The 26,386-nt window shown below is 36.5% G+C and overlaps 1 protein-coding gene across 45 annotated transcripts in view; it reads right to left on the reverse strand.

Annotated features, from left to right (window-relative positions):
• The window catches only part of NRXN3 (neurexin 3), a 1,717,425-nt gene that overhangs the window by 396,101 nt on the left and 1,294,938 nt on the right, over positions 1–26,386 (reverse strand). For all 45 annotated transcript variants that reach the window (XM_031669085.1, XM_031669087.1, XM_031669084.1 and 42 more), the window contains one exon: positions 5,435–5,616. In XM_031669085.1, coding sequence (XP_031524945.1) covers positions 5,435–5,616 — 182 coding nt within the window. The remainder of the gene's footprint in view (positions 1–5,434; positions 5,617–26,386) is intronic.

Raw genomic sequence — 26,386 nt, forward strand, 5'->3', positions numbered from 1 at the left:
ATGATAGTAATAACAAGCACTTCATGCTAACCTCTTCTCTAGTCCTATTCAGTTTTTTCCCTGTTGTATAAATGAAGGTGAGTGTGACATGACACCCGTCCATAAAGCTTAGATGTGGAGTCAATAGGCAGATGTCACTCGTAAGTGACAGCAGCTTTTCTCCAAAATTGAGCTTTAATTCCTCAACAATTCATTTCAATGGAGGGAAACTAATATTTGAAATGGATTTTAAACAATTCCTCTACCCTAAGACACCTGCCCTTTACAGAATCTCATTTCATGCACATATACTTCAACAAAGATCTCTTTGCCTTTTTCAAACATGCGTAATTCACAATTTTATTAATATAACAGTCTATAATTCATTCAGAAAACATTGCATCATGGAATGTGAATCAAAAACAAAGAAATATTAGCTAATTTGAAGCAAGCAATTTCTAAATAATTTTTATCTCCTGGCCCTCTCTGATTTTTTTAAATGACCAAATGCCTGTGTTGGTCAACACTTTTTCTCAAAACCTATTCAACTTTCATGAGGCCTAGTTAAGTGGGAAGACTTTAGGTTTAAAAGAAAGTAGCAAGAGAAATAAAAGCCTCTGCTCCCTTGGCCAGAATGAAAGACAATCTAAGCAAATTGTGAAAAAGAAAAAATGTGCTCTTCAGCCATAAAAAAGAATGAGATCATGTTCTTTGCAGGGGCATGGATGGAGCTGGAGGCCATAAGCTTTAGCAAAGTAACACAGGAACAGAAAACCAAATACTGCATGTTCTTCCTTATAAGTGGAAGCTAAATGATGAGAACACATGGATACATAGAGGAGAACAACACACACTGGGGCCTTTGGGAGGGTGGAGGGTGGGAAGAGGGAGAGGATCAGGAAAAATAACTACTAGGTACTAAGCTTAATACCTGGCTGATGAAATAATCTGTACAACAAACCCCTATGACATATAACATGAGTTTACCTATGTAACAAACCTGCAAACCTGCACTTGTCCCCCTGAATTTAAAATACATATATTATAAAAAAAAAATGCTCATAGCACTCAACCATCTTGGTGACCCTTTCTTCCTTTGCCCCAATTCAATCTAGGACACAAATGCCTTCATTTTGCCGAAGTTTTCCCATTCATTTCTACCATCCCACACAACATTGCACATCCCCAAACTAGCCATGGCCACTTTTCCTCCTTTCTGTCCAACTCTTCTATCAAAACAAATTCTGTCACAGGAGCTGACTTTAGCCTGGTATAAGAAGTATGATAATAAGATTGACTACTTTAAATGAATTAATAAATCATTCCAGGACTTGCAGTGCAACATGAGCTTAAGATATCACTTTTCCAAAGAAATTTTAATACGTAGGGATTTCAGGGTAACAAAAGAGAAGAAATGGGAAAATTGGAGCATGTGCAGAGGGATAGTGTGGAGCTTAGAGCAGATGTGATGAATGTGCAGTGCACGTTCACAGAACCTCGCTTCTGCACATGTGGCAGACATGACTAATGGAAGCTAGATCTCCCACCTGTGGATTTGCCCACTGTTCTCACAAACCTTCCTGGTGTAAAGCTTGAAGAGAGAGAGTGAGGCACTGAGAACTTGCAGGCAAGATGAAGCCTATTTGCCACTCGTGCCCTGGGACTATTCTAGAGTGGATGCTTACCCCAGGGTCAGGCTCTCTAGTGTTCTTGGAAGAGCATTTTCTCTTCCTTCAAATAAGTCCACTTGGGGGTAAAAAGGAAATATTCCAATGACAATGTTGATGTTGCTCAAAACACTTCAGGAATTTCTAGGAATTATCTTCTTTGAAAGTTAAAAAAAATACAAGCCTTCTTTGTCTTCTCCTTCTCCCCAACACACACACAAACACACACACTCTCTCACATACACACACACACACACACACATTCTGTCTCTCTCTCTCTCTCTCTCACACACACACACACACACATTCCACTGCCTAATTTTAGAGTTTGCACTTTGTTTTTGATCAACTTTACTGGCTTGGCCACCACTCAGAAGGAGCATCAAAGTACTTTAGGTTTTTGTTGTTGTTATTTTATAATGAACACTCATACCCAAAGAACGAAGTTTTGCCCCCATGTAATCCCTTGTTGAAGCACATCGGTAGGCAGAGCCCTGTCCTCTTCCCTTATCCCTGGAATTTTTTCTGCTGCTATGTTCTGAATATGCCTCCCAAAATTCCATGTGCTGGAAACTTGATCACCAATGCAGCAGTGTTGGGAGGTATGGCCTTTGGGAGATATTTAGGTGGTGAGGGCTCTGCCCTCGTGAATAGGTTAATGCTATACTAAAAAGGGCTTGCAAGAGTGGGTTCACCCTTTCTTCTCTTCTGTCATGTGAAAACATGGGGTTCCTCCCCTTCTGAGGATGTAGTGCTCACCTTAGAGGTGGAGACTGGGCCCTCACAAGACACCAAACCTGCCAGCACCTTGATCTTAGACTTCCCAGCCTCCAGAACTGTGAGAAATTAATTTACATTCCTTATAAAATACCAAATCTCAAGTATTCTGTTATAGCAGTAAAAAAAAAAAACAAAAAACAAAAAAAAAAAAACACAACAACAACAACAGAGTAAGCCACCTGCTTTCATCTCCCCCTTGTGTCCTCTATCACTTTTTCTTTTTTCCCAGGAGGCTTCTCTTCTAGGCAAACTGTAAGGTGAAATAGTATCTTCTGCCTTATGCTCAATCCCTTCCACTTTCATTAGTGGCCCCAAAGCTCTTTCTCTCTTGAGTAATTTTCTTTAGTACAAGAAAACAAACCATTCAACAAACAGAACCACCTTTTACAGACTGTAAAAGTTATAAAAGTATATTAATAAGTATTTACAGCTTCGTTTCCCTGATGCATCTGCTTAAATGTCCAAAACAAAAAGCTGGTTTTATAATTAAACCATTTAGTCTTCTACTTGGATTTCTTTACTTTCACGTATGATAAGAAACCTGCCTTCTTCAGAGCAGGCAAAGAGATAATCTGCAAGGACATAAAATATGGTTTCAAATGGCTAGACCCATGAAGGGGCCATGTGCTCTAGAGGGCCATGAACATGTCAGGATCACTCTAGAATCACACAGATTCTCCACAGCACAGGATACTTTTAAATTTTTTTCTGGAAAGGTCAGGTGACATCATTTCCTAATCTAAGATTTGAAGGAAAATCTATTGGACTTTCACAGAATGTTGAAGCAATCAGCTGTATCACCCAAGTGTCTACGGTAATCCAGGGGGCTCTTTACATTTTGATATAAAATGTCTGGTAATTTTGCGCATATAAAGAAAATAATAATATACCATGTCAAATCTAATGGGTATGCTTATATAGAATACACACACTAATAAATACACACAAACGGATGTTACATGAATCTCAAAGTATGTTTAGTGCATTCACTTTTCAAAGACCCTAAAGAAATGACAGAACTTTATAATGGCATATTATAATATACTGGAATGTTCTGGTTCCTCCTAGCAGTTACCGTAATCTGCATGACAATTTTATTAAAACACTGCTGATTTCAAGCAGACCATTAGAAAACAGGAAAATCTCTCTCTTAAAAGTGGAGATGATCTACAAAACATGAATGAGCAGGAATGGATAAAACAGTAGTACATCATTTGACTCAAAAAGATGCTCATGTCTGTGCCAAATCATATTTTTCTTAGGAAGTCACAATGAACAAAAAAAGAAGATAAATCATTGTGGAAATGCAAGTGAGCTGGTAATAATAGCCTAGTTATAGCCGCCATGAAATAGTCATTAAGTTATATGTAGCATAAATCTCACAGAGTTTTGTAAATTATGGTGGTTCTTAGAGGGCAAATAAAGATAAAGTGTAGTATCACTGCCTTTCTTTTTATTCCTTGGCATGGCTTTTTAAAATGTGTTATCTCAGGCTCATAGCACCATATGGCTCCTGAAGCATCTGAGAAAGAATTGAAAAGTTCACAACTGTATTCAAGACTCCTCCACCACATTTTGAAGGTGATCATGTCTAACCAGTTCTTCCCTAAGCTCCTAAGCAGAGTCTGGCCCTGATCGGGCTTATACTGGGGCCAGACAGACTTCCAGCTCAAGCCTAGGACTTCAAGCTGCTCTCATTTCCACGGCATGCTGGAAGAGCAAGTGCCAGACATGTGTACTGCTGCGGGAGCTGGGCTTGCCATGCATGATTCCAGCCAGCCATCTCCAGCTCCAGAGACCAGCAATGAAACTGTATCTTCTGCTTCTCTCTATACACCTGCACATTAGCAAAACTCTGATTCAGAGATTCCTAACCAATGTTCCTTTTCCTCCTTTTTGGAGGTTGGTAGTAATCCCTAGTTGATCTTTTTCCTTAACTGCTTTTACCCCTGCTATTTAAACTAAATTCTTATTGCTCCAAATTAAATCCATTCTTTCTAGCCTTGTCATTGCTAACTAATGAGAACAATTCCTCTCTTTGCTCTTGGTGACTGTACTTTGGGTACTTATGGATGAGAATCATATCTCTCTTTAGCCTACTTTCTTAACTGCAGACTGCACAGGTGATAAAATGGGTTAATTGTTGCTATAAAAATATTTTCCATCCTTATAACAAAAAAATTTTTTCTTCCAAATCATTTTTAATTTCTTAGCCTTTGCTGTGTTCTTATGATCTACAGGGATTGAGGGTGCAGTGCTATTAAGCGCATATGTACAAGACCAAAAACAAAATGTTGACTATGCAATACACATGAATTACTCAATTCTTGATCACTGTCCTCTTTCCCTTTTGCCCCGCCTACTCTGGCACTCTGGTCTCAGTTTTTATCACACACTTATGACATCTCTACAGTGATACTTGAAGCCTAGACAGGGGTCACTAAATTATGGCCTGCAGCTTGTTTTTATAGATACATTTTTATTGGAATACAGTCGCATGCATTAAAAAAAAATGTATTGTCTGTGACTGCTTTCACATTACAAAGGCAGAACCAAGTAGCTCTGAGAGAGACTATCTGACCTGCAAAGTCCAAAATATTTACTTTATGTCTCTTTACAGAAGGTTTGCTAAATCCCAGCCTAGGAGACTGTTAAGTTCCACTTGACTTTGCTGCTTGCGCCAGGTAAGATCCATACCAGGTAAATCTCTTAAATATACCCTAGAAATCTGAAAAATGTTCTGCCACAGGCCAAGTCAGACAGTTGGGAAGGGAGCCTGCAAAGAACGAATTTCTTTTTCCTCTCTATACACATGGGGAAGAAGAAAGAGTTTTTAAATTTTTTTCCCCCAGGAACCCTATAAGCCTGATGGTTCACATCTGAAAACAATTTTTATAAGCATGTGCACCTTTGCCACACTGATCTAGATTGTTCTGCAGCATTTCCCTGAATCACCAACTCAGACCACCAGCAAGACAAGAAAATCCAGGCCAAGGCCCGCTACTCACTATGTGAAGCTGGAGGAAGTCACCAAGTCCTGGGGCACTGTCGATGCGGACCAAGATGCCATCCTTCACAGTGGTGCTGAAGCCCACGGCAAGGCGGTCAGAGCGCGTGCTGGGCCTGTCATTGGCTGGCCAGGTGTAGAGGATGAGCCCACCGCTTTTCCCAAAGATGTACGTAGCGCCAGCTGCAAAAGCGAGGAGAGAGGGAGACATCAAGGCACTGTATTGCATACAGCCAGTTGCAGCATACTGTTGAGACCTTACACAGAACAGCTGTAGAGAGGAAATGTCCCCCATGGGACAGTATTTGGTTACTTAGAGGAATGGCACCCAAAGGTTCTGAAGGCAGCTATCACCCCAAATTAAAGAGGCAGGCAGAATGAATGAATAACAAAGCAGGTGTTGGCGAGAGTCGTTCTTAACATCTTCAGTTCCTGCTGCCTAACGGTGGAGGGTAGATAACATCCTAAAGTCTGGGAGTCTGGGGATATTGCAATAAACAACTTTCTGGTCTTCTTCAATAGCAGGCTTAATTTTCCATCTTGGCCAGGACAGGCACAAAATAGAAAACTAGTCCCCTATCTCTTAGCTATCAGCATAATCTGGTCACTGGAGCCAGGAGCCTTACAAAACTGAAGGTAACAGAGCAGTCCAAAGACATCATATCTCTCCTGCTTGTACCTTCTCCCACTCCCACTGGAAAGAAAGCAGTGGCCCAAGAAAACCAAGTTACGTGACTAAATGCATTTGCCTATTTCACTATTATGTTGCTATAAACATGGTAACAAAAATGATTTCCTGGAGTCTTTTTTTTTAAGACGGAGTCTCGCTCTGTTGCCCAGGCTGGAGTGCAGTGGCGCAACCTCGGCTCACTGCACCCTCTGCCCCCTGGGTTCAAGCAATTCTCCTGCCTTAGCTTTCCGAGTAGCTGGGACTACAGGCACGTGCCACCATGCCTGGCTAATTTTTTGTATTTTTAGTAGAGAAGGAGTTTCACCATGTTAGCCAGAATGGTCTCAATCTCCTGACCTTGTGATCCGACTGCCTTGACCTTCCAAAGCACTGAGATTACAGGCGTGAGCCACCACGCCTGGCCTCCAGGAGTCTTTTAAAAATGAACCTTCTTTTTGTTCCCTAGTGGTGGGATTTATCTGGCATTAAATACATTTTCATTTCCTTTTTCAAATTAAATCTTAGGAAGAAGATACAAGAAACATAGAAAAAACATCCCAGGATGATGAGATTTGAACGTGACAAGTCGTAATTGTCAATTATGATTAGTGAGCTTATCAGTGTGTTTACTATTTACTTGTGTTTTTATTATTATCCATATGAACTCAGGAGTTACTAAGAATATATTAATTTGGAACTACTTACAAAGCAAATGGGAATAAAAATAAATATTTATATTTCAGAAATTATAAAAAGTATATTTCAAGAAACACGTTTTTAATCTCAGTTGGATAAAATCATTTAGATTTGGTGACCAGAAAAGGCTATGCCATTTGTTGCCTCTCTGGTTTTAGGCATGTGGTGTTAACCCACAGCGAATACTTCCATAGGTTACTCATCTCAAAATTCAGAGCACATTTGCTATCAGATTTTCTTGTGTATTTCCCAGTGACCATGTTCCAACTCTTAAAACCATTTTAAAGCAGCATTAGGCAACTACTCAGATACCTTTAACATTTACTAAAACTCTCAAGCACTGGTTCGCATGTATTCCCAGAGCTAGTTTACAGAGAATATTAGGTGGAATTACGTTGACCAAAGAAGAAGTGAGTTATTCATCTTGTTTAGAAATAATAAAGTTAACTCTTATGAGACTAGAATGAGGAATATGTGTCACATGTCATCCTTCCTAAAACACTAAGACTCATTAAATTCTGAGGCATATAGAATCTAATTTGTCTTCTTTGAGAGGTCACTATTCTAGTTGCTCCAATTTGCTCAGTTTGTATATTACATGTAGCATAACATTGTTTTCCTTTTATGAATTTCTCAGTCCTTAGGGGATGGTGTCTGAAAGCCCCCTACACTCATCTGGAGGATTTGGAATTGTGGTATGCAAAGTTTATGATTAATTCTATATGCAAAACAATGTTTACTTCCTACCATACACAAACACCCTCAAAGCTTCTTAAAATTAGAAATGTGGGTATGATTTACCCTTGATATCTCTCCATCTGTGAAGAATTTAAATAATTCCTCTGTAGATGATTACAAATGTCATCACCACTCTCTTTAGTCTTTATTTGGAAAACTGAAGGTTACTCAGTGATTAATGTATAGAATCACCAAAAAATGCAATTCAGCCTGTGACATTTCATGGCAATTTATAAAAATCTTTTACTTTTCTATCCTAAATATATAGTGGATTTTGCTACAGAGATAAATTCATACTCTATCAGGAAATAATTTTATCACTATAAAAATAACAAGTCAAAAAATTGATAGCAACATAGGCATGGTGCTTTACAGTTTGCAAAATATTTTCAAATTCATTCACCGAATCTTTGCAACAATTGTATGGGATATTTTATATCTTAACACTGTTTTATAGATTTGGAAACAGAGGCTCAATTATCTGATTTAAATGGTACCACCCTTAAGTCTCCAGCCTGAGTCTTCTACCTCTGAAAACCTTTTTTCACCACATACCAATGTAATTACACAATAAACTGTACCAAGAAACTATACCAATGGGGCAAACAGTTGTCTGTACTTAGTTCTTTTCACACCTTTTTATCAGACTAAAGCAGAATGAAAACAAAGTCACAGCCCCCAAATCTGGCATGTTTTCAAAAACTTGTCTGGCCATCTCACCATATCAATAACTTTAAGCATTTTACTTGTAATTCTCACCCACAATCCTGCCAGTAATTCTCAGTGCTCCAATAAAAAGGAGAAGAATATTTTAATACATAAATATATAATTTCTTATATATGGTTAGAAGGTCACAGTGCCTTTAATCTTTAAATAAACAAAAAACAAAACTTCACTATGACAATATTTGATAGATAGACTAAAATTTTGATTTAAAATTATTTGTATTGCTTTTGTTATTCTGAATTTACAAAGTCACTATGTTAGATAATTCTAACTTTATAGGTGAAGAAAGCATAAAAGATACAAAGGACCTGGCGTATGATTACTTTGCTATGAAGAAAAAAATATGAAAATATCTCTTCTTGGTAAAGTATTTGCTAGTAAGAGTGAATAAAGACCCTGAATGCTCCCATAGTTCAATGCTATGGGACATTAGAGGAAGTTAATTAACAATTATACCTTTCTACACCGATACTGTTATTGTTTTTTCTCTTTACATTTCATGCTTTGCCATCGTGCATGGTTTTTAAAGGTAAATACATACTTCATGTTAATTTTAATATAAAATGCCTAGAGTCCTCCAGGAAACAGAATTATTTTGCTTTACATATTCAAATAAAAAAGTTAATTGTGTTATTTTAAAATGTGGATTACAAATCCACTTCTTTGGAAAATCCTGGGAACTATAAGAATCTCCACTTAATCCATTAAAGATTTTCATTTCTGAGCCATGCTGTATACCACATTACATGCTTTCTTCCCTGAACCTCGTACTTCTGATTGCTGGTTTCTCACCATGCTGATGCAAGTATCATAGTATGCTGATGCAAGATCATACTACTTATATTTATATTCAGAATCATGTAAATTTCATTCTTGTTGGCAAAAGCTGATCAATTCAACTGAAGAAAAAATTGCTCTAGTAGCATTTTGGCCATTTAACACTGCAGGATTTGCAAGTTTGCAAGCAGCTGAGGTTGCTTTGCTGAGTTTTAACCAACACAGTATTCCAGGAGTGAAATTTCTACACAGTCACCACTAACAAAGATTAAGAGGACACATTTCATCTTCAAATAGTCAACAAGGATGACTTTTTTTTTTTTTTTTTTAACTCACAACCTGCAAACAATGGGTCTGGCTTATTGTTTTCATAATTGGCAAACTACTTACTCTGATGGAGCTGATGGTGATATTGACAGAGTGTTTTGGTATGCGTTCTGTGCGTGTGTGGCTGGGATAGCGGTCCAGCAGACGAAAAGGATCAAACAGTCTTCCACGCAATCATAAAGGAGTCCTGGGTGATAGTTACGGGACAAGCTAATTAAGTGGGTGATCTATAGTTTCTTCAAGAGAATGAGGAATATAATTTTTTCTCATTCACATATTTCTCCAAGGTTCTTAAATTTTGAGTTTATTTTATTGCTTATTTTATTAGAATATAATTGTTGATGGCAATTTACTTTTTCTTTATTTAGGATCACTTAGGTAATTATTTTGTCATTGTTGTTTTGACTTGGAAACCCCACGGCCCTGCCTTTATGGCATTGGTTCTATTTCTAGTCTCATAGCCAAATAGCATATTACTTTTTGTGGGAGACTATTAACAGAAATTGAATTCTTGTCTTAACACTCACTTTAGATATAAAAATAATATATACATACATATGTGTATGTACATATATGTATACATAAGCATATATATATTTGTCTATGTGTGTGTGCATGCATGTGTGTGAAAAACATAAAAGGTTTAGTTAAAAAATACAATGGACTAGAATTCATTTATTATTTACCCCATCAAATAATTACAGATAAAATGGCTTAATAAAAGTACTAAAATACAATAATAAAATATATTGGCTGTATAAGTGTGTATGTATATATATGTGTATCTATATATATAAAGCAAACTAGCCTTCCCTGAAATAATTCTATTGATGTTAAAATGGAACGCGTTTTGGAAGCACCTCCCAGGGGAAATCTGAGAGTTAAATTTAAGGAGAACTGGGTTCTTGTGGACAAATATAACAAGTAGAACAATAAATTAAGTAATAAAATAAATATAACAATGATGTGCAAAGTACTTGATAGATAAACTAGGATAAGAAACAAGATGTCAGTCTCCTACTCTAGTTCTCTTTGATCATTGCCTCAGGACTTAGTATAAAATCTTGTAAGAGTAAGGTATGTCTGTCTTCCTCTATCATTTCAGGTTTCTTAATCCTTATTTCTTTTTTATTACTCTTTCACAAGCTTATCCACATTTGTGTTCTTTACTATAAACTGGTAAATCCTTTTGGATAATAAACGGACTATCAATGACATAAAATATATTCTGCCAGTAGATGTAGTTATTGCTATTAAATTACAACTATCTTTTAAATTCATATCAATTACCATGTAGCTAATAAAACCAAAAGGGAAAGGCCTGCGACTTTGGAACTGACAAATATCTCTTCTAGCAAATAGAGACATAAATTTAACTGAAGGATCTTGCAATATCTTATAGCCCAAAGAATACATTTTCTCAATTTCTTTTCCTTAGTTTGTTCCGTGGTTTTCCTCTGCCCCTCATCTCCCTGGCTGTTTTGGGAGTGAATTATGTTCACTATTTTATAACAGCTGGACCTTATATTTCCATAGAATTAAATGGTTTTCAAATTGCTTTCTTTCGGAGTGTCTCATCTTATGCCTCTTCCCTCGACACTCACTGAAATATTAATGACAAATATTTTGGTTACTATTTTAATAAAAAAGAAAATTGATGCTCAAGGAGATTAAACAACTTGATCTGTTGCTGAGTAGTGGAGCTGAGAATAGAGTCAGATCCTCCCTTTCTTAACTCTGCCCTCTTCTCCAAAGCTGTCCTAATGACTAATGGGATAAAGACTCCCTAAATCATCCCTAGAGATCAGGAGCTCCACAAGGAGGGGAGAAAGGTGAATAACAAATGGAAAAACTACAAACGAGGCCTCTGCATTACAGAGGAAGCCACTCGGGAATTTAGGACAGGGTAAAAGATACACATTTTAAAAACAGCTCTGCAATTTATTTATTGAATAGATAGCTTGTTATGATCTATTTTGTCCACTTTGAATTTTTTGAAATAAACAGCAGAACTGATGATAAAGTAGCTTTAAATAAAGCAATGTTGAATGGACTGAACATTAAGAGAGAAAGTTCATCTACTTTTAAGAACATTCTTTTTCCTTGGCAAAGAAATGAGCAGATTTGCTGCTCAGTAAGTTGAGAAACTGACAACATTGCCTAATAGTTAAGTATATCATGAGAAAAAGTCATTTATTAGACCATACTCAGACAAGGTGAGGTTTCCCTGCCTGTGGGGCAATCTCTTTCTCCCTGTTGAAGGAAGAATAATTAAAACTAAATAGCATTAAAGCAGAAAACATCATTACTTTCTAGGATCTACAGAGGCAACATTTCAGAGCATGTCCCAATATTCCAGAAACAAGGCTTCAACTCAAAGACTTATAAGCAGAACAAACACCAGTTCAGTTCAGCATTAAATCTGTATGTTAACATGGGAACTCAAATTGGTGTGCAGAGTGAGACCCTTATATATTGTACCCGATGCCAAAGTCTCCAAAGGAGCTGATGAGAGAACAATATAAAACAAATAATATTCTACACATTCACTAAATGTTTTCCATTAATAAAAAAAGTCTACCATTACTTAATCCTGGTGGTAAATACCATGGAAGAGAGCCATTCTTCATGATGTAATAGGTTATGTACGGACGCTGTTCTTACAGATATGCTTGGTTGGAACTTTTGATGGGAACGTTATGAATTTTTCAAGGACCAATGAAGAGGAAACAAATAATTGTGCCATTTGCAAATCTGATGCCAACTATTGAGATGTTCTATTGCTGTGTTACCTTATATATACTCTAACTCCCAGAAAGTTTGAGTAAAATACAATCACACATAGTTTTGGGACACACTAATGAGTCTTGACAAACACATCATGACCCTTCGTGAGTAAGTCTTAGGGGTAATGACATTTTCAGAAACACATTACTTTAGAAGCTGTTACATCACAAAAATATAAAAGAAAGTTATTTTTACTTATCGAATTTCAGGATACTTCCACTAAGGAAAAAGAAGATGATTAGTGGTAGAATACGCAATGCTGTAGACACTAAAATCGACCTAAAAATAAAGCTTCCACGGACACACTCAAATTCCCTCTTGCTTAAAGGAATTTTCATAAGCTCATTGTTTTTCCTCTGGGACAATTGTTTCTTTCACAAACTCTTTGGTACTGTTTGGCAATACTAACTCTAGACTAATGTTAATATCAATATTGATACTAATACCAGCTGTAAGTATACATTATTTATTATATATCATAGTATACAATATAATATTTCAAAACTATATTTTTCACTTGAAATATTTTTGCTGTATTAGTTTGCTAGGGCTGTGTAAGGTGTACCACAGGCTGGGTAATTTTAACAACAGAAATTCATTGTCTTGCAATTCTGGAGGCTAGAATTTCAAGATCAAGGTATCAGCAGTGCCAGTTTTTTCTACAGTTTCTCTACTGGCTTGTAGACAATCATCTTCTCCCTGTATTTTCACATGGTTTTCTCTTTGTACCAATCTATGCCCTAATTTCCTTTTCTTATAAGAGCATCAGTCTTATTAGATGAGGGCCCACCAAAATAATCTTTGAAACTGAAAAATAAGGCAAGGTCAGAAATAGCCCACTCCCGATGAATTATACCACATTCACAAAACTCTATCTTCAAATGCAGTCACATTCTGAGATACTGAGAGTTATGATTTGAATATCTGAATTTGTAGAGGGGACATAATTCAGCTCATAACAGTTACTATCTTGGTTTTAAAGATGAGGGAAGCTATAGAATAAGGTAAAACTACTTGCCAAGATCTCTTACCAAATATCGAATGGAATTAGAATTTTAATCCAGGGCTAACTCAACAATCTACATTCTTTTCAATATGTCAAACTGTATCTCTAATATTCTCACCATTTGCCTTTACCTGTGTATCTGGGTAGGGATGGGATGATGACAGAAAGAAGGACAATGGCTTTCTAATACATGGCCAAAATTAAAAACAAAACAAAAACAGCAAACAAGATGAAAACCCAATCCTTTCACAATGCAACTGGCAGTACAGAGGTACTCATTTTATCTTACTTAAATGACAGTGTTTTACATGAGGTTGTCCTCTTACAAAGTGAAAAAACTAAGGTCAGACAATAGTCCACTCCTGATTAATTATACCATATTCAGAAAACTCTAAATTCTGAAAAGTAAACTTTATATGAAGTCTATGTTAGAAATTAACTCACAGTCAACTTTTTAACTTTCATAACCATGCTATTTCTTATATAGCAAAACAAAGTAAGTTCTAGGAAATTGCACAGTATTCAGGCTTAAGAAAATAAATGTTAAGTGTTATTGTCAAACAAAATGGAAATCCAGAATGCTTCCCTACCACGAGCTCATGGAAGCCAGGGCTGTTTAATTTATTTATCCCTCAACACTGTGAATGCACAGGAAATAAATGCTGTTGAATTAATCAATGAAACCTGGCTCACCTATGCTTACATATCTTCACGTTGCCATTCAGGCATGGAGTAGAATGGGAATAAAGGAATAAGAAAATACAATGTTCATTAATTCATCTTGCCTTTTTGTCGTTTCATCTCAACATAGAAATATTTTATAAATGCTCATCAATTAGATCTCACAGCATCTCTCATGATGAAATAGAAGACAACTTGCAATTTATAAAAGAAACCTAATCACAAAGACATTTGAATGATTTTTCTTTGGTGACTTTTTGGCAGTCTCAGATAAGAAAATCACACCCATTTTTAGTCAAATTGTTTTATGTTACTCCTCCATTTTTAAATCACATTGCAAATTGTTTTTTAAAAATAAATAGATAAGCGCATCTCAGATTTAACCTAATAAGGATATACAATAGAAAAGCAATGTGATATCTTTAAGAATAGCCATGTTGTTCTATTTTACAGAACATTAACTAAAACCAAAGACCGTATATACATTTGTCCTTAAGCAAAATATAAATGAATAAAGGAAAAACAAAAGTAATCATTTCATAATTACTCAGCAGCCTTTTCTGTAGCATTTTATTTTTCATAAGTACATTCCTTCTGATGACATCTCATGAAGCATGGTTAGAAGAAAGAAGAAGTTTGGAATATACTCATTTGTCTTCTTTTCCTCCTTTTATTTCACAGCCTTGAAATAACTTCTTTAATAAGAACAATCAAGGGGTAGCTAAGTGTTGAATATTCTCTGGAAAAACAATACAGATAAAAAGTAGCTGCTTATTTCCAGTGCTTCGATTTAAATGCTTGATTTATATGATCCTCATACTTACAAGAGGCCAGGGGCTGCAAACAGATGACTTTGGTGTATTTGTGGCTTTAATTCATACAACATGATTTTTCTGGAAAACCTGGCTAATATTTTTGAACGGTGATGATTTGATTCTATGAGACATACCTCTTAATCATAGAACCCAGGTCAGAATTGGACAAAAAGAACAAATCCTAACTATTAAGGTCCATGCTCCTGTTCTAAAACAATCATTTATCTTCACTGAGCCTCAGTTTCTCCATGATTAAGAAGGCAACAACACTTCTACCTAATCATCTTAAAGAGTTGTAACAGGATCAAAATAATTAGCATGCACTCTATATAGAGTTCTACAAATAGTTTAGTATTGTCATTTTATGGTGAGCACCTCGAAGTGAAGAATCTGCCTCAAGTTTGTTTGTTTTTTAACTATGGGAGACTTTCGTTATTCTATCAGCCCAGCACATCCTCTGTCTTTATCTTGAAACATTAAGCCTCTTCACAAAGAAATTATTATTTTCCTCCATACTTATCATATGATTTGAACTGAAATTGTCATGTCCTTAAAGATTCTACTCTTATATACATCAGATAGACTAAGGTGTAATCAATTAACCCAGGCTAGACCAGAGAACTTCAGTGGACTTTTTTTTTTTTTTTTTTTTTTTTTTTAAACCTGGAACCAGAGAAACACTCCATCAGTACCTCTCTGATGATAAAATTGTGACATAAGAGACACAGAGCTGCCATGGCCACATTTCTGCTCATGGGGAGAAAGTCATGAGAAAATCAACCCTGACTGAAAGAATAAAGACAAACTGTTGAATTTAGAGTTGGCCACAGAGAGAAAAATCTTATCATTTCTAAAGTACGTAGTTTTTACAATCTATATTGTGAAGTTATGCCTTTGCCCCTCCCCTCCCCTCCCCTCCCCTCTTTTCTTCTCTTTCCTTTTCTTTTCGTTTCATTTCTTTTCTTTTCTTTTGACAGAGTCTTGCTCTGTCACCAAGGCTGGAGTGCAGTGGGGTGATCACAGCTCATGGCAACCTCTGCCTCCAGGTTCAAGCTTTTCTCCTGTCTCAGCCTCCAGAGTAGCTGGGATTACGGGCACCCACCACTATGCTCGGATAATTTTTCTATCTTTAATCGAGACAGGGTTTCACTATGTTGTCCCGGCTGGTCTCAAACTCCTGGGTTCAAGTGATCCACCTGTCTAGGCCTCCCAAAATGCTGGGATTATAAGCCTGACCCACTGTGCCTGGCCATGCCTTTCGTATACACAACTTTTAATAGCTAATTCATGTAGTTTAAGCTAGTTCAAATTTGGGTTATTTCACAACTAGAAAAGTTTGGATATGAAAGAATTCCTGGTAACTATCACAGCGCCTGGAACACATAGGGGCACAGTAAGTGCTTAAATAAATTGGCAAAGAATGACCATGATGATTGGGTGATAAGTAACTCAGGAATTTAACCTAAGAAGCATATTCAGTAATTCGTATATATTTCAAATTGGAACATTTGTTAAACTGATAACATTCTTGTTGACAAAGAAATCCTCAATGATTTCTATAATTAAGTTACTGAACAAACAGTATTCTTTATATATATATATAATCCTAAAATATAAAATAAAAAAGATCAAAACCTAATAATTAGAGTATTAATGAAGAGACAGTTTTATATATATAAACTTCAGATAAAACTTTACTCAGAAACTTAGAAGAAAATGTCTTAAATAATAAGGAAAATAAACAAAAATAAACTGAACTTTCACCTTAATGCACTATTACGAAAATAAGAAAAATAAGATGGGTTTTGATGATTAAAAGTAAAAGCTGAAATTTTCCCAAGATAATATCTGAAATAATATAAAAGTTAAAAAAAATCCCAAAGTTTGCTCTTTAAAATGTCAAAGAAAATATATAAACCTCTAAAAAAAAGAAAAAAAAAACAGAAATAGGAAAAACTAAAAGAGAAAAAAAGAACATTAAACATTACATAATGATCATGATAGAAAAGATTACAAATATAAAATCATACTTCGTACAAGTTTAAAGCAATATATTTAAAAGTCAGAAAGAATGGATCATTTCTAGGAAAAAGTATAACCTGTCAAAGATTTTTAAGAAAAAGCAGAAAAACTCAATAGACTAGGGACCACAGACACCATTGAAAAGGAGAGTCAAGTATTAGTTGTTAAAAAATACAGATCAAGGTTATGTTACAGGTAAGTTTCATCTACTTTTCAACATAATTTTTAAGATAAGAGATAATTTCTAAATTATTCCATTTTATACCATACCACAGGCAAGGTTAGAAATCTTCATGAAATGGACTGCAGTGCCTATGTTCCCCTGCAAGTGCATATGTTGAAATCCTAACTTCCAATGTGTTGGTATTATAGGGTAACGTCTTTGGGAGATGGTGGGGGTAAACAATCTTATAAAAGACATCCGGTGGCTACCTAGCTCCTTTCACCATGTGAGGTTATAGGAGAAGATGTTGCCTATGAAGAGAAAAGAGATTCTCACCAGAGACCAATACAATCTACCTAGATCTGGAACTTCTCAGTCGCCAGAACTATGAAATATAGAATTCTGTTGTTTACAAAACTGCTCAGTTTATGGTATTTTCTTATAGTGGCCCAAACAGACTAAGAAATTTTTCAATTCATTTATAAATCCAACATAATCTTAATACCAACACCTAATAAATATGCTACACCAAAACAAAACGCTTTAATTTCACTTATGAAAATTGATAAACATTTTTAAAATAGCATTTCAATGGTATACTAGAAGAATAATATGATTTCAGAAATGTGAAAAGTAGTGTATTTCAGCTTAAAGGTATCCGTTAACAAAATTCATTACTTCACCTAATTAAAGTAGAATTTGAATATAATTTTACTCTGGATTTTTTTAAGTATTGGAAAAAATTCAGCAGCCATTTCCTTAAAAATTTAATTAAGATAGAATTAAAATGTTCTAAATATGATAGCAATTATCAAAAGCAAAGAATTTTCATACTAAATGGCAAAATTATATAGCCTTTGCCATTAAAATCAGGAAAATAGAGATGTTCATTATTACAGTACTTTTCAACATCATTTTAGAATTTGTTACTAAGAAAATAAAGCATTAAAACAAAATAAGCTGTAAACTGCTGGCAAATAATACAACAATGTTAAAGAATATATGATTGGGCCGGGCACAGTGGCTCATGCCTGTAATTCCAGCATTTTGGGAGGCTGATGTGGGCGGATCACCTGAGGTAGGGAGTTCAAGACCAGTCTGACCAACATGGAGAAACCCTATCTCTACTAAAAATACAAAATTAGCCAGGTGTGGTGGTGTATGCCTGTAATCCTAGCTACTCGGGAGCCTGAGGCAGGAGAATCGCTTGAACCTGGGAGGCGGAGGTTGAGGTGAGCCGAGATTGCCCCATTGCACTCTACCATGGGCAACAAGGGTGAAACTCCGTCTCCAAAAAAAAAAAAAAAAAGAATATATGATTGACTACCTATGTATCTCAGATAAACTCATCTAAAAACTTTAAAATTAATGAGAACAATTGGTAAGTTGGTTTAATACAACATAAATACAAAAAAATCAATAGCTTGTCACCCTATTATAGATGATCACATGATTTTGACAAGGATGCTAAGGCTATTCAGTGGGAAAAGAACAGTCTTTTCAACAAATGGTGCTTGAAAAACTAAATATACAGATGCAAAAGCATGAAGTTGGACACCTTACATGATATACAAAAATTAATTCAAAAGGGGTCAAAGACTTAAACGTTAAGAGCTAAAGCCATAAAAGTCTTATAAGATAAGAAGAAAAGAAGCTTCATGACACTAAATTTGGCAATGATTTCTTGGATATAACATCAAAAGCATAAGTAACAAAAGGAAAAATAGACTAAATGAATTTCAAAAGTAAAAGCTTTTGTACATCAAAGGACATTATCAACAGAGTAAAAAGGTAGTCCACAGAATGAAAGAAAATATTTACAAATAATCTATTTGATAAATGATTAATATCCAGAATATAAATAAAGAATTCTTACAACACAACAACAACAACAACAACAACAAAAAAATCCCAGTTAAAAAAATGGGTTGACTGGGCACGGTGGCTTAATCCTGTAATCCCAGCACTTTGAGAGGTCGAGGTGGGCAGATCACTTGAGGCCAGGAGTTTGAGACCAGCCTGGCCAACATGGCAAAACCCCATCTCTACTAAAAATATAAAAACTAGCCTGGCGTGGTGGTGTATGCCTATAATCTTAGCTACTCGGGAGGTTGAGACATGAGAATCGCTTGAACATGGAGGCAGAGGTTGCAGTGAGCCAAGATTGCGCCACTGCACTGCAGCCTGGGCAATAGAGAGATACTCTGTCTTGAAAAAAACAAAAAACAAAAAACAATGGGGTATGGACTTGAATAGCTACTTCTCCAGGAAGATATAAAGATGATCAATGAACACTTGAAAACACACTCAACATCACCAATCATTATGGAAATGCAAATCTAAACCACTCTGAGATATCACTTCATCACCTTCAGGATGGCTATTATCAAAACAACAGAAAAGGATGTGGAGATCGGAGATCGGAAGGGACCCTTTTGCACTGCTGGTGGGAATGTGAAATGCTGCAGCCATTGTGGAAATAGTATGGAAATTCCTCAAACAATTAAATGTAGAATTATCATATGGTCTAGTAATTCTACTTCTAGGTATATAACCAAAAGAAATGAAAGCAGGGATTCAAATAGATATTTGCATGGCAATCTTTATTACCCACAACAGCTAAAAAGCGGAAAAAAAACTAAATGTCTATTGAGTAAATGGATAAACACAATGTGGTATATACAGATGCTTCTGGTCCTAACCTAGCAAACATCAAAGCGGAGCCTCACCTACCTTAAATGTGCTCAGAACACTTACATTTGCCCGCAGTTGGACAACATCATCTAAAACAAAGCCTGTTTTATAACACAGTGTTGAATATCTCATGCAATTCATGTTGGCTCTCTCATGCACTGAATACTGTACTAAAAGTGAAAAACAGAATGGCTGCATGGGTACTTAAAGTATGAGTTCTACTGAATACATATTGCTTTTGCAAGACTCTACAGTTTAAAAACCGTGAGTCGAATTGTCTTAAGTCAGGGACTGTCAGTACACACATGGAATATTACTCAGTTAAAAAAGTGAAATTTTGATACATGCTACAACACAGATGAACCTTGAAGACATTATGCTATGTAAAATAAGCCAGGTACAAAGGACAAATATTGTATGCTTCTACTTATATGAAGCATCTACAACAGTCAAATTCATAGAGACAGAAAGTAGAATAGTAGTTACTAAGAACAGAAGGGAAGGCCGGGCACGGTGGCTCAAGCCTGTAATCCCAGCACTTTGGGAGGCCGAGACGGGCGGGTCACAAGGTCAGGAGATCGAGACCATCCTGGCTAACATGGTGAAACCCCGTCTCTACTAAAAAAATACAAAAACCTAGCCGGGCGAGGTGGCGGGCGCCTGTAGTCCCAGCTACTTGGGAGGCTGAGCAGGAGAATGGCGTGAACCCGGGAGGCGGAGCTTGCAGTGAGCTGAGATCTGGCCACTGCACTCCAGTCTGGGCGACAAAGCGAGACTCTGTCTCAACAAAAAAAACAAAAACAAAACAAAGAACAGAAGGGAAGTGGGACAATGGGGAGTTGTTTAATGGGCACTGAGTCTCAGTTAGGGATGGTTAAAAAGGTCTGAGGGTAGATAGTGATGATGATCACATAACATAAATGTACTTAATGCCACTGAACTGTTAACAATCATTAAAATGGTAATTTTTATTATGGATATTTTACCACAATAAAAATAAATCAACATTTGGCTTTCATAATAGTAATCACCAGGTTGAGATGAAAGGGAAAGTCTCAACCACAATAAGAAAAATCTATAAAATATCTTGAAATCAATTCCCTGAGAAAGCTACATAAAGGAAAGCTATATAAAGAAAACTATAGTTTTTGAAAGACATAAAACATATCTATATATATGGAGATACATGTGATGTTACTGGAGAGGGAATGCATGAATAAATCAATAATAATGATATTCATCTTTAAAGCATCTCTATACAGAATCTCAGTTTTTTTAAGTCCATAAAGAAAAATGTGTATAAGATTTCCCAAGGAAATTTAAAAGGAAGAATAAGGAAAGAAGACTTGCTCTAGAAGACATTAACAGTTACTAACACAGTGACTATAGTCAAAATAATCTATTCTTGGAGAAAAAAACAAAAAAACAAAAAACAGAACCTTCAATCAGTAAAAATTAAATGCAATCGTATATAAATGTAGAAAAAGAAACATTTCTTGAGTATCTTCTATGTACCAAGAAGTATATTGTATAAATAATATGATGTGATAAGTGCCTAGCAGAGATATGTTCAAAACAAAATGGGAATCTATAGGTAGAAATCATAAGATTCAGAAAAGACTTGTAGTGAGTCTTTAGGGTAAAGGAGTGTTTGCCTGATTTTAAAGCAGGAAAGGGCATTCTACTTAGAAGCCATAAGCAAAGATGTGAAAGAGAACATTGTGTTTGGGGAACACAGCATCATCTCTTATGCATAGTGTGGAGGCTAAGTTGCTGAGGATACCAAGACAGTTGTGGAAAATAGGATAGTGAGAGCTACGAGACTACTGAACATCATATTAAGATACTTGGACATTATTAGACAAGCTAGTACCTTAGTAGATAAGCCAGTGCTTTCCTTACAGTGTTTTTGTTTTAGTTAAATAAATTCTTGAAGGATTAAACCACAGTTTCCATCACATTTTTTTTAAGTTACTGAAACACATAACTTCTAATTTAGTAAATATATTAAAAATACCAGCTGGGGGTGGTGACTCACACCTGTAATTCCATCACTGTGGGAGGCTGAGGCAGGTGGATCACAAGGTCAGGAGATCGAGACCATCCTGACCAACATGGTGAAACACCGTCTTCTACCAAAAATACAAAAATTAGCTGAGCGTGGTGGCGCGACTGTAGTCCCAGCTTCTTGGAAGGCTGAGGCAAGAGAATTGCTTGAACCTGGGAGGCAGAGGTTGCAGTGAACCGAGATTGCGCCACTGCACTCCAGCCTGGTGACAGAGCGAGACTTTGTCTTAAAAAAAAAAAAAAAAGGCCATATCAATTTTTCAAAGAATGATTTTAGTATTTAAAAGTTGGAGAATGACTACATTGATCAGTGGGAAAATGTACAGTTTGAGAAAAATAACTTTGTCTGCAGTAGAGAAAATGGAGGGAGGATAATGTGCAACCATGTGGATTTAGAGGAAGACCATTGCAATACCCCAGACACGAGAGATGAAAACAGGAATTGGATCAGTGAGTGTGAGAAATGAGGGGAAGCAGATGTGAAAGACATGAAGAATAAAAGGGCTTTGTGATCTATTTGATATTCTGGGAGAAAAAAAAGAAGGATCTGGGGTTGATTCAGAGTTTTCAAATTTGGACAAATAAAATAGTAGATAGAAAAGGAAACACAGATTAGAATCTGAAAGTGTAAGTTTCATTTTGAGCTCATTGAATTTTGTGTTCAAGCATTTGATTAGAACTCTGTGACCATAAACAACCATGGTTTTAAGCCTCAAATAAGACTGTGCTACTGTATCATCATAGAATGCACTCAGATTCTGCTCAGCTGTTTTCCAAGTACTTAATATTTAGTGTTTGCAAGACCTGAAAGACTATGTAAATCAATTTGACCAAATAACACCCACTGAATATACAGCTACTTGTCTTTCTCTCTGGCCTTCAGCCAGAAGAAAAACAGTCCGCATGTGGTTGTAATCATAATGCTTACCTGATCTTGACTTCTTTTTCTCTTAGTATATTTGAACCTCTGTATATATTATATATATGACATTTTTATTTTTATTTTTATCTTTTTTTTTTTTTTCTTTTTTTTTGAGACAGAGTCTTGCTCTGTCATCCAGGCTGGAGTGCAGTGGCACCATCTCTGTTTCACCATGTTGGTCAGACTGGTCTCAAACTCCTGACCTCAGGTGATCTGCCCGCCTCAGCCTCCCAAAGTGCTGGGATTACAGGTGTGAGCCACCACACCCGGCCGATATTTTTATTCTTTTGAATAAAATAAATCTCCAGGAATATTAGGACAAATGGGTTTGCTCTTCTTAAAACAAAGGTAGTCTACAACCAAGAGCCACAAAAGAGATCAAAATGAATAAAAATCAACTCCAACTGTCAACGCTATTTTTCATTATTCATTAAACAAATTTTTATTCCTTACCTTTTATCATAGACAAGAACATCACTGCATTATTATGTAATATATTAGTAATTAGTTTATACTTTTAAAAACTGATTTCCTATAAATAGAGAAGCGAATTTTCTTAATATTTTATCACCATCAAAGTCTTAACTTATACCTTCTGCTTTCTTCCTTTATTATTTTTAGCAAGACAATGACTTTTGCTAGTGTTTTGTGATTCTCATTTCTCCTAATTACATATATTTCAAATACACTTTCCATCTCAATTTCTCTGTCTCATGTCAATACCTCTTCCTGCTTTGAAAGTGTACCTATTCTCCTGTTCCCCAGAAAATAGAAAGTTTCTTACTTGTTCTTCACCCTGGACCCTGTGAATGGTGACTGCATAATCCCTACATTTAAAAATTGCCTTCCAGGTCATCAGGCCCTGGAATAAGGCACTTGCTACACCTGGTCCTGGCCTTATGCTTTTGTTCACAAAGTCACGCTGTGAGTCTATAAAAACTCATTTTCCGGGTCCTTGTCTTAGTTCTAATATGATAACTTTAGCATTGATTCAACAGTACAGATACGACATGCTGCAAATAAACAGCAGTCACTTCCATCCAAGCTTGAAGATTTATTATGATGGATGTATTCAGACACACCAGTCTCTTTCTAGAAAATGCAATTTTATGGAAAAATACAAGATAATTGGTCTTTAACTCTTGCAATAAACTTAGATAGCACCTGCCATATTTAAATTAATACAGTGCTTCTCTCTGTTAGATTAGATCTTCTGATTAAGTCAATCACGTGAAAAGATTTTGGCATAGCCCATGTGCACTTAGATTGGAAGTTGCTTTTTGATGTGGCTATTTTTTTTTTTTTTTTAATGATGTGATACTTGTCCATCTACTAAGAAAAGGAAATTGAAAGTTCTCTATTCAGCCACATATCCTGTCTGTCTTTATCTCTCAGGCTCAGCTTTTGCTGCACATTGGGCCACATAGGTAGCAAGTTTTATTGGGCACGAGAAGACTCTCCAAAGCAATGACCCAGTATTTGAAGCCTGCATGTGAATGCCAAGTCTGCTTCCCAGAGATCACAGACACATCACTCTCGAGGATTTAGTCCCTTTCCCATTGTCTCCATTTCCTCTGACTCTGGCTGCCACGGTGCAGATCAAGAAACTTAGAGAACAGCTTTGCTCCTTTTAATCTCTCTTAAACCAGCAGCAAGAACAAATCAGACCCACATGGCTGGAGCAGCAGAATGCAAAGTGCCAAGGCTGGCAGTGTGATCAGCCCTCCCACTTCTAGGGAAAGTCTGGATAATGAGAAGTGAAGAGGTTCCTTCTAGGAACAAATTAAAGTTCAAAGGGTCTCCCTGCCTTGAAGCCACTGGTAACTTACAGGCACGGCTGATAAGACTTCTTCGGTAACAGGTGAACACATTTTCTCTAAGGGATCCTCTTACTGGTAACAACCAGTGACGACCCAATTTCCGTGATCCACCTATGATCCACCTATTTGACTGGATCTCTTAACATGTGTCCAAAGTTCTACTTTAAAAAGAACATTCTTCCTAAAGTCATAAACTTTTAGGAGAAGCCCATAATTAACAGTGGCACAAAAATCATATTATGTTTACTATGAGGAAATCACAGCCAAAGGTCATACTACTATTTTCAAAATTACCTATCTTTCACAGTCAATGATGCCACTACACACCCAGAACCCGTGTTATGCTGGATCTCGTTTCTCAGTAGAGCTTAGAGATTGCAGACATCATTAGATTATGAGTTCCTCACAAGTAGTGGTGATATCATGAGCTTTTTTATTTTTCTGTTCCCCCATGATGGCTGAGTCCCCTCTGACACATAAAGCCATGTGTCATAAGAGTGGAAGACCTAGAGCCACCATTTGTGTCCTCATTTACAGATGCAAATCCTGAGGCCCTGGGAAGTTACAGAATTTGTTTGAGGTGACAGTGGTGACTGGCGGAAACAAATCAGAGTTCCTCTCTCCTAATTACAGTCTGGTGTTCTCTCCATATACTTTTTGTTGCCTCTAACACAAGTGCTTATGAAAATTTTTTATTGACCAATTTTATATTTTATTTTTAATTTAATTAATCAATTTTTTTTTTTTTTTGAGACAGAATCTCACTCTGTTGCCCAGGCTAGAGTGCAGTGCAGTGGCATGATCCCAGCCCACTGCAACCTCTGTCTCCCAAGTTCAAGTGATTCTCATGCCTCAGCCTCCCAAGTAGCTGGGATTACAGGCATGTGTCCTCATGCTCAGCTAACTTTTATATTTTTAGTAGGGATAACTTTTATAGTTTTGCCATGTTGGCCAGGCTGGTCTCAAACTCCTGACCTCAAGAGATCCTCCCACGTCGGCCTACCAAAGTGCTGGGATTACAGACATGAGACACCACTCCTGGTCTTATTTTTAATTTTAATTGACAAATCATAATTATATATAATTATGGGGTACAATGTGATGTTATGATATATGTAGACTATGTGGAATGATGTAAATCAAGCTAATTAACACGTCCATCACCTCAAATACTTATTTTTTGTAGTGAGAACTTTTGAAATTTATTCTTAGCAATTTCGAAATTTACAATCCATTATTATTAGCTGTAGTCACCATGCTATGCAATAGATCTCAAAAATGTATTTCTCCTAACTGAAATTTTGTACCTTTTAACCAACACCTCCTCCTTCCAGTCCCCAACCTGAGGTCTCTGGTAACCACTATTCTACTGTGTACTTCTAGAAGTTCAACTGTTTTAGATTCTACACATATCTGAATTGATAAATGTTAACTCAATCATTTGCACTCTGTCACTTAAGGATGCTGTTTGGGTAGTAAGAATTACTCTAGAGCACTTAGAGAGAGAGAGAGAGAGAGTGAGTATGTGTGGAGAGAGGGAGAGAGACAGAGAGAGAGAAAGAGAATATGTATACATGACAAGAAATGCATGCAGGGGAAAGGACAGAAATAAGATTCTATATCTTTTTTTTTTTTTTTTTTTTTTTGAGATGGAGTTTCCCTCTGTTGCCCAGGCTAGGGTGCAGTGGTGCAATCTCGGCTCACTGCAACCTCCACCTCCCGGGTTCAAGAGATTCTCCTGCCTCAGCCTCCCAAGCACCTGGTTTTACAGGTACCTGTCACCACACCCGGCTAATTTTTATAGTTTTTAGTAGAGACGGGGTTTCACCATGTAGGCGAGGCTGGTCTCAAACTTCTGACCTCAGGTGATCCACCTGCCTCAGCCTCCCAAAGAGCTGGGATTGCAGGTGTAAGCCACCGTGCCCAGCTGATTCTATATCTTATACTCTGTGACATCAGTATTTACGCTGCATATATATGCTTAATTGGCTATAAAATGACTTGAGGCCTTATATTTGAATATACAAAATAGCAAATCATA

The sequence above is a fragment of the Papio anubis genome, chromosome 7, assembly GCF_008728515.1.
Source record: "Papio anubis isolate 15944 chromosome 7, Panubis1.0, whole genome shotgun sequence".
Taxonomy (NCBI): domain Eukaryota; kingdom Metazoa; phylum Chordata; class Mammalia; order Primates; family Cercopithecidae; genus Papio; species Papio anubis.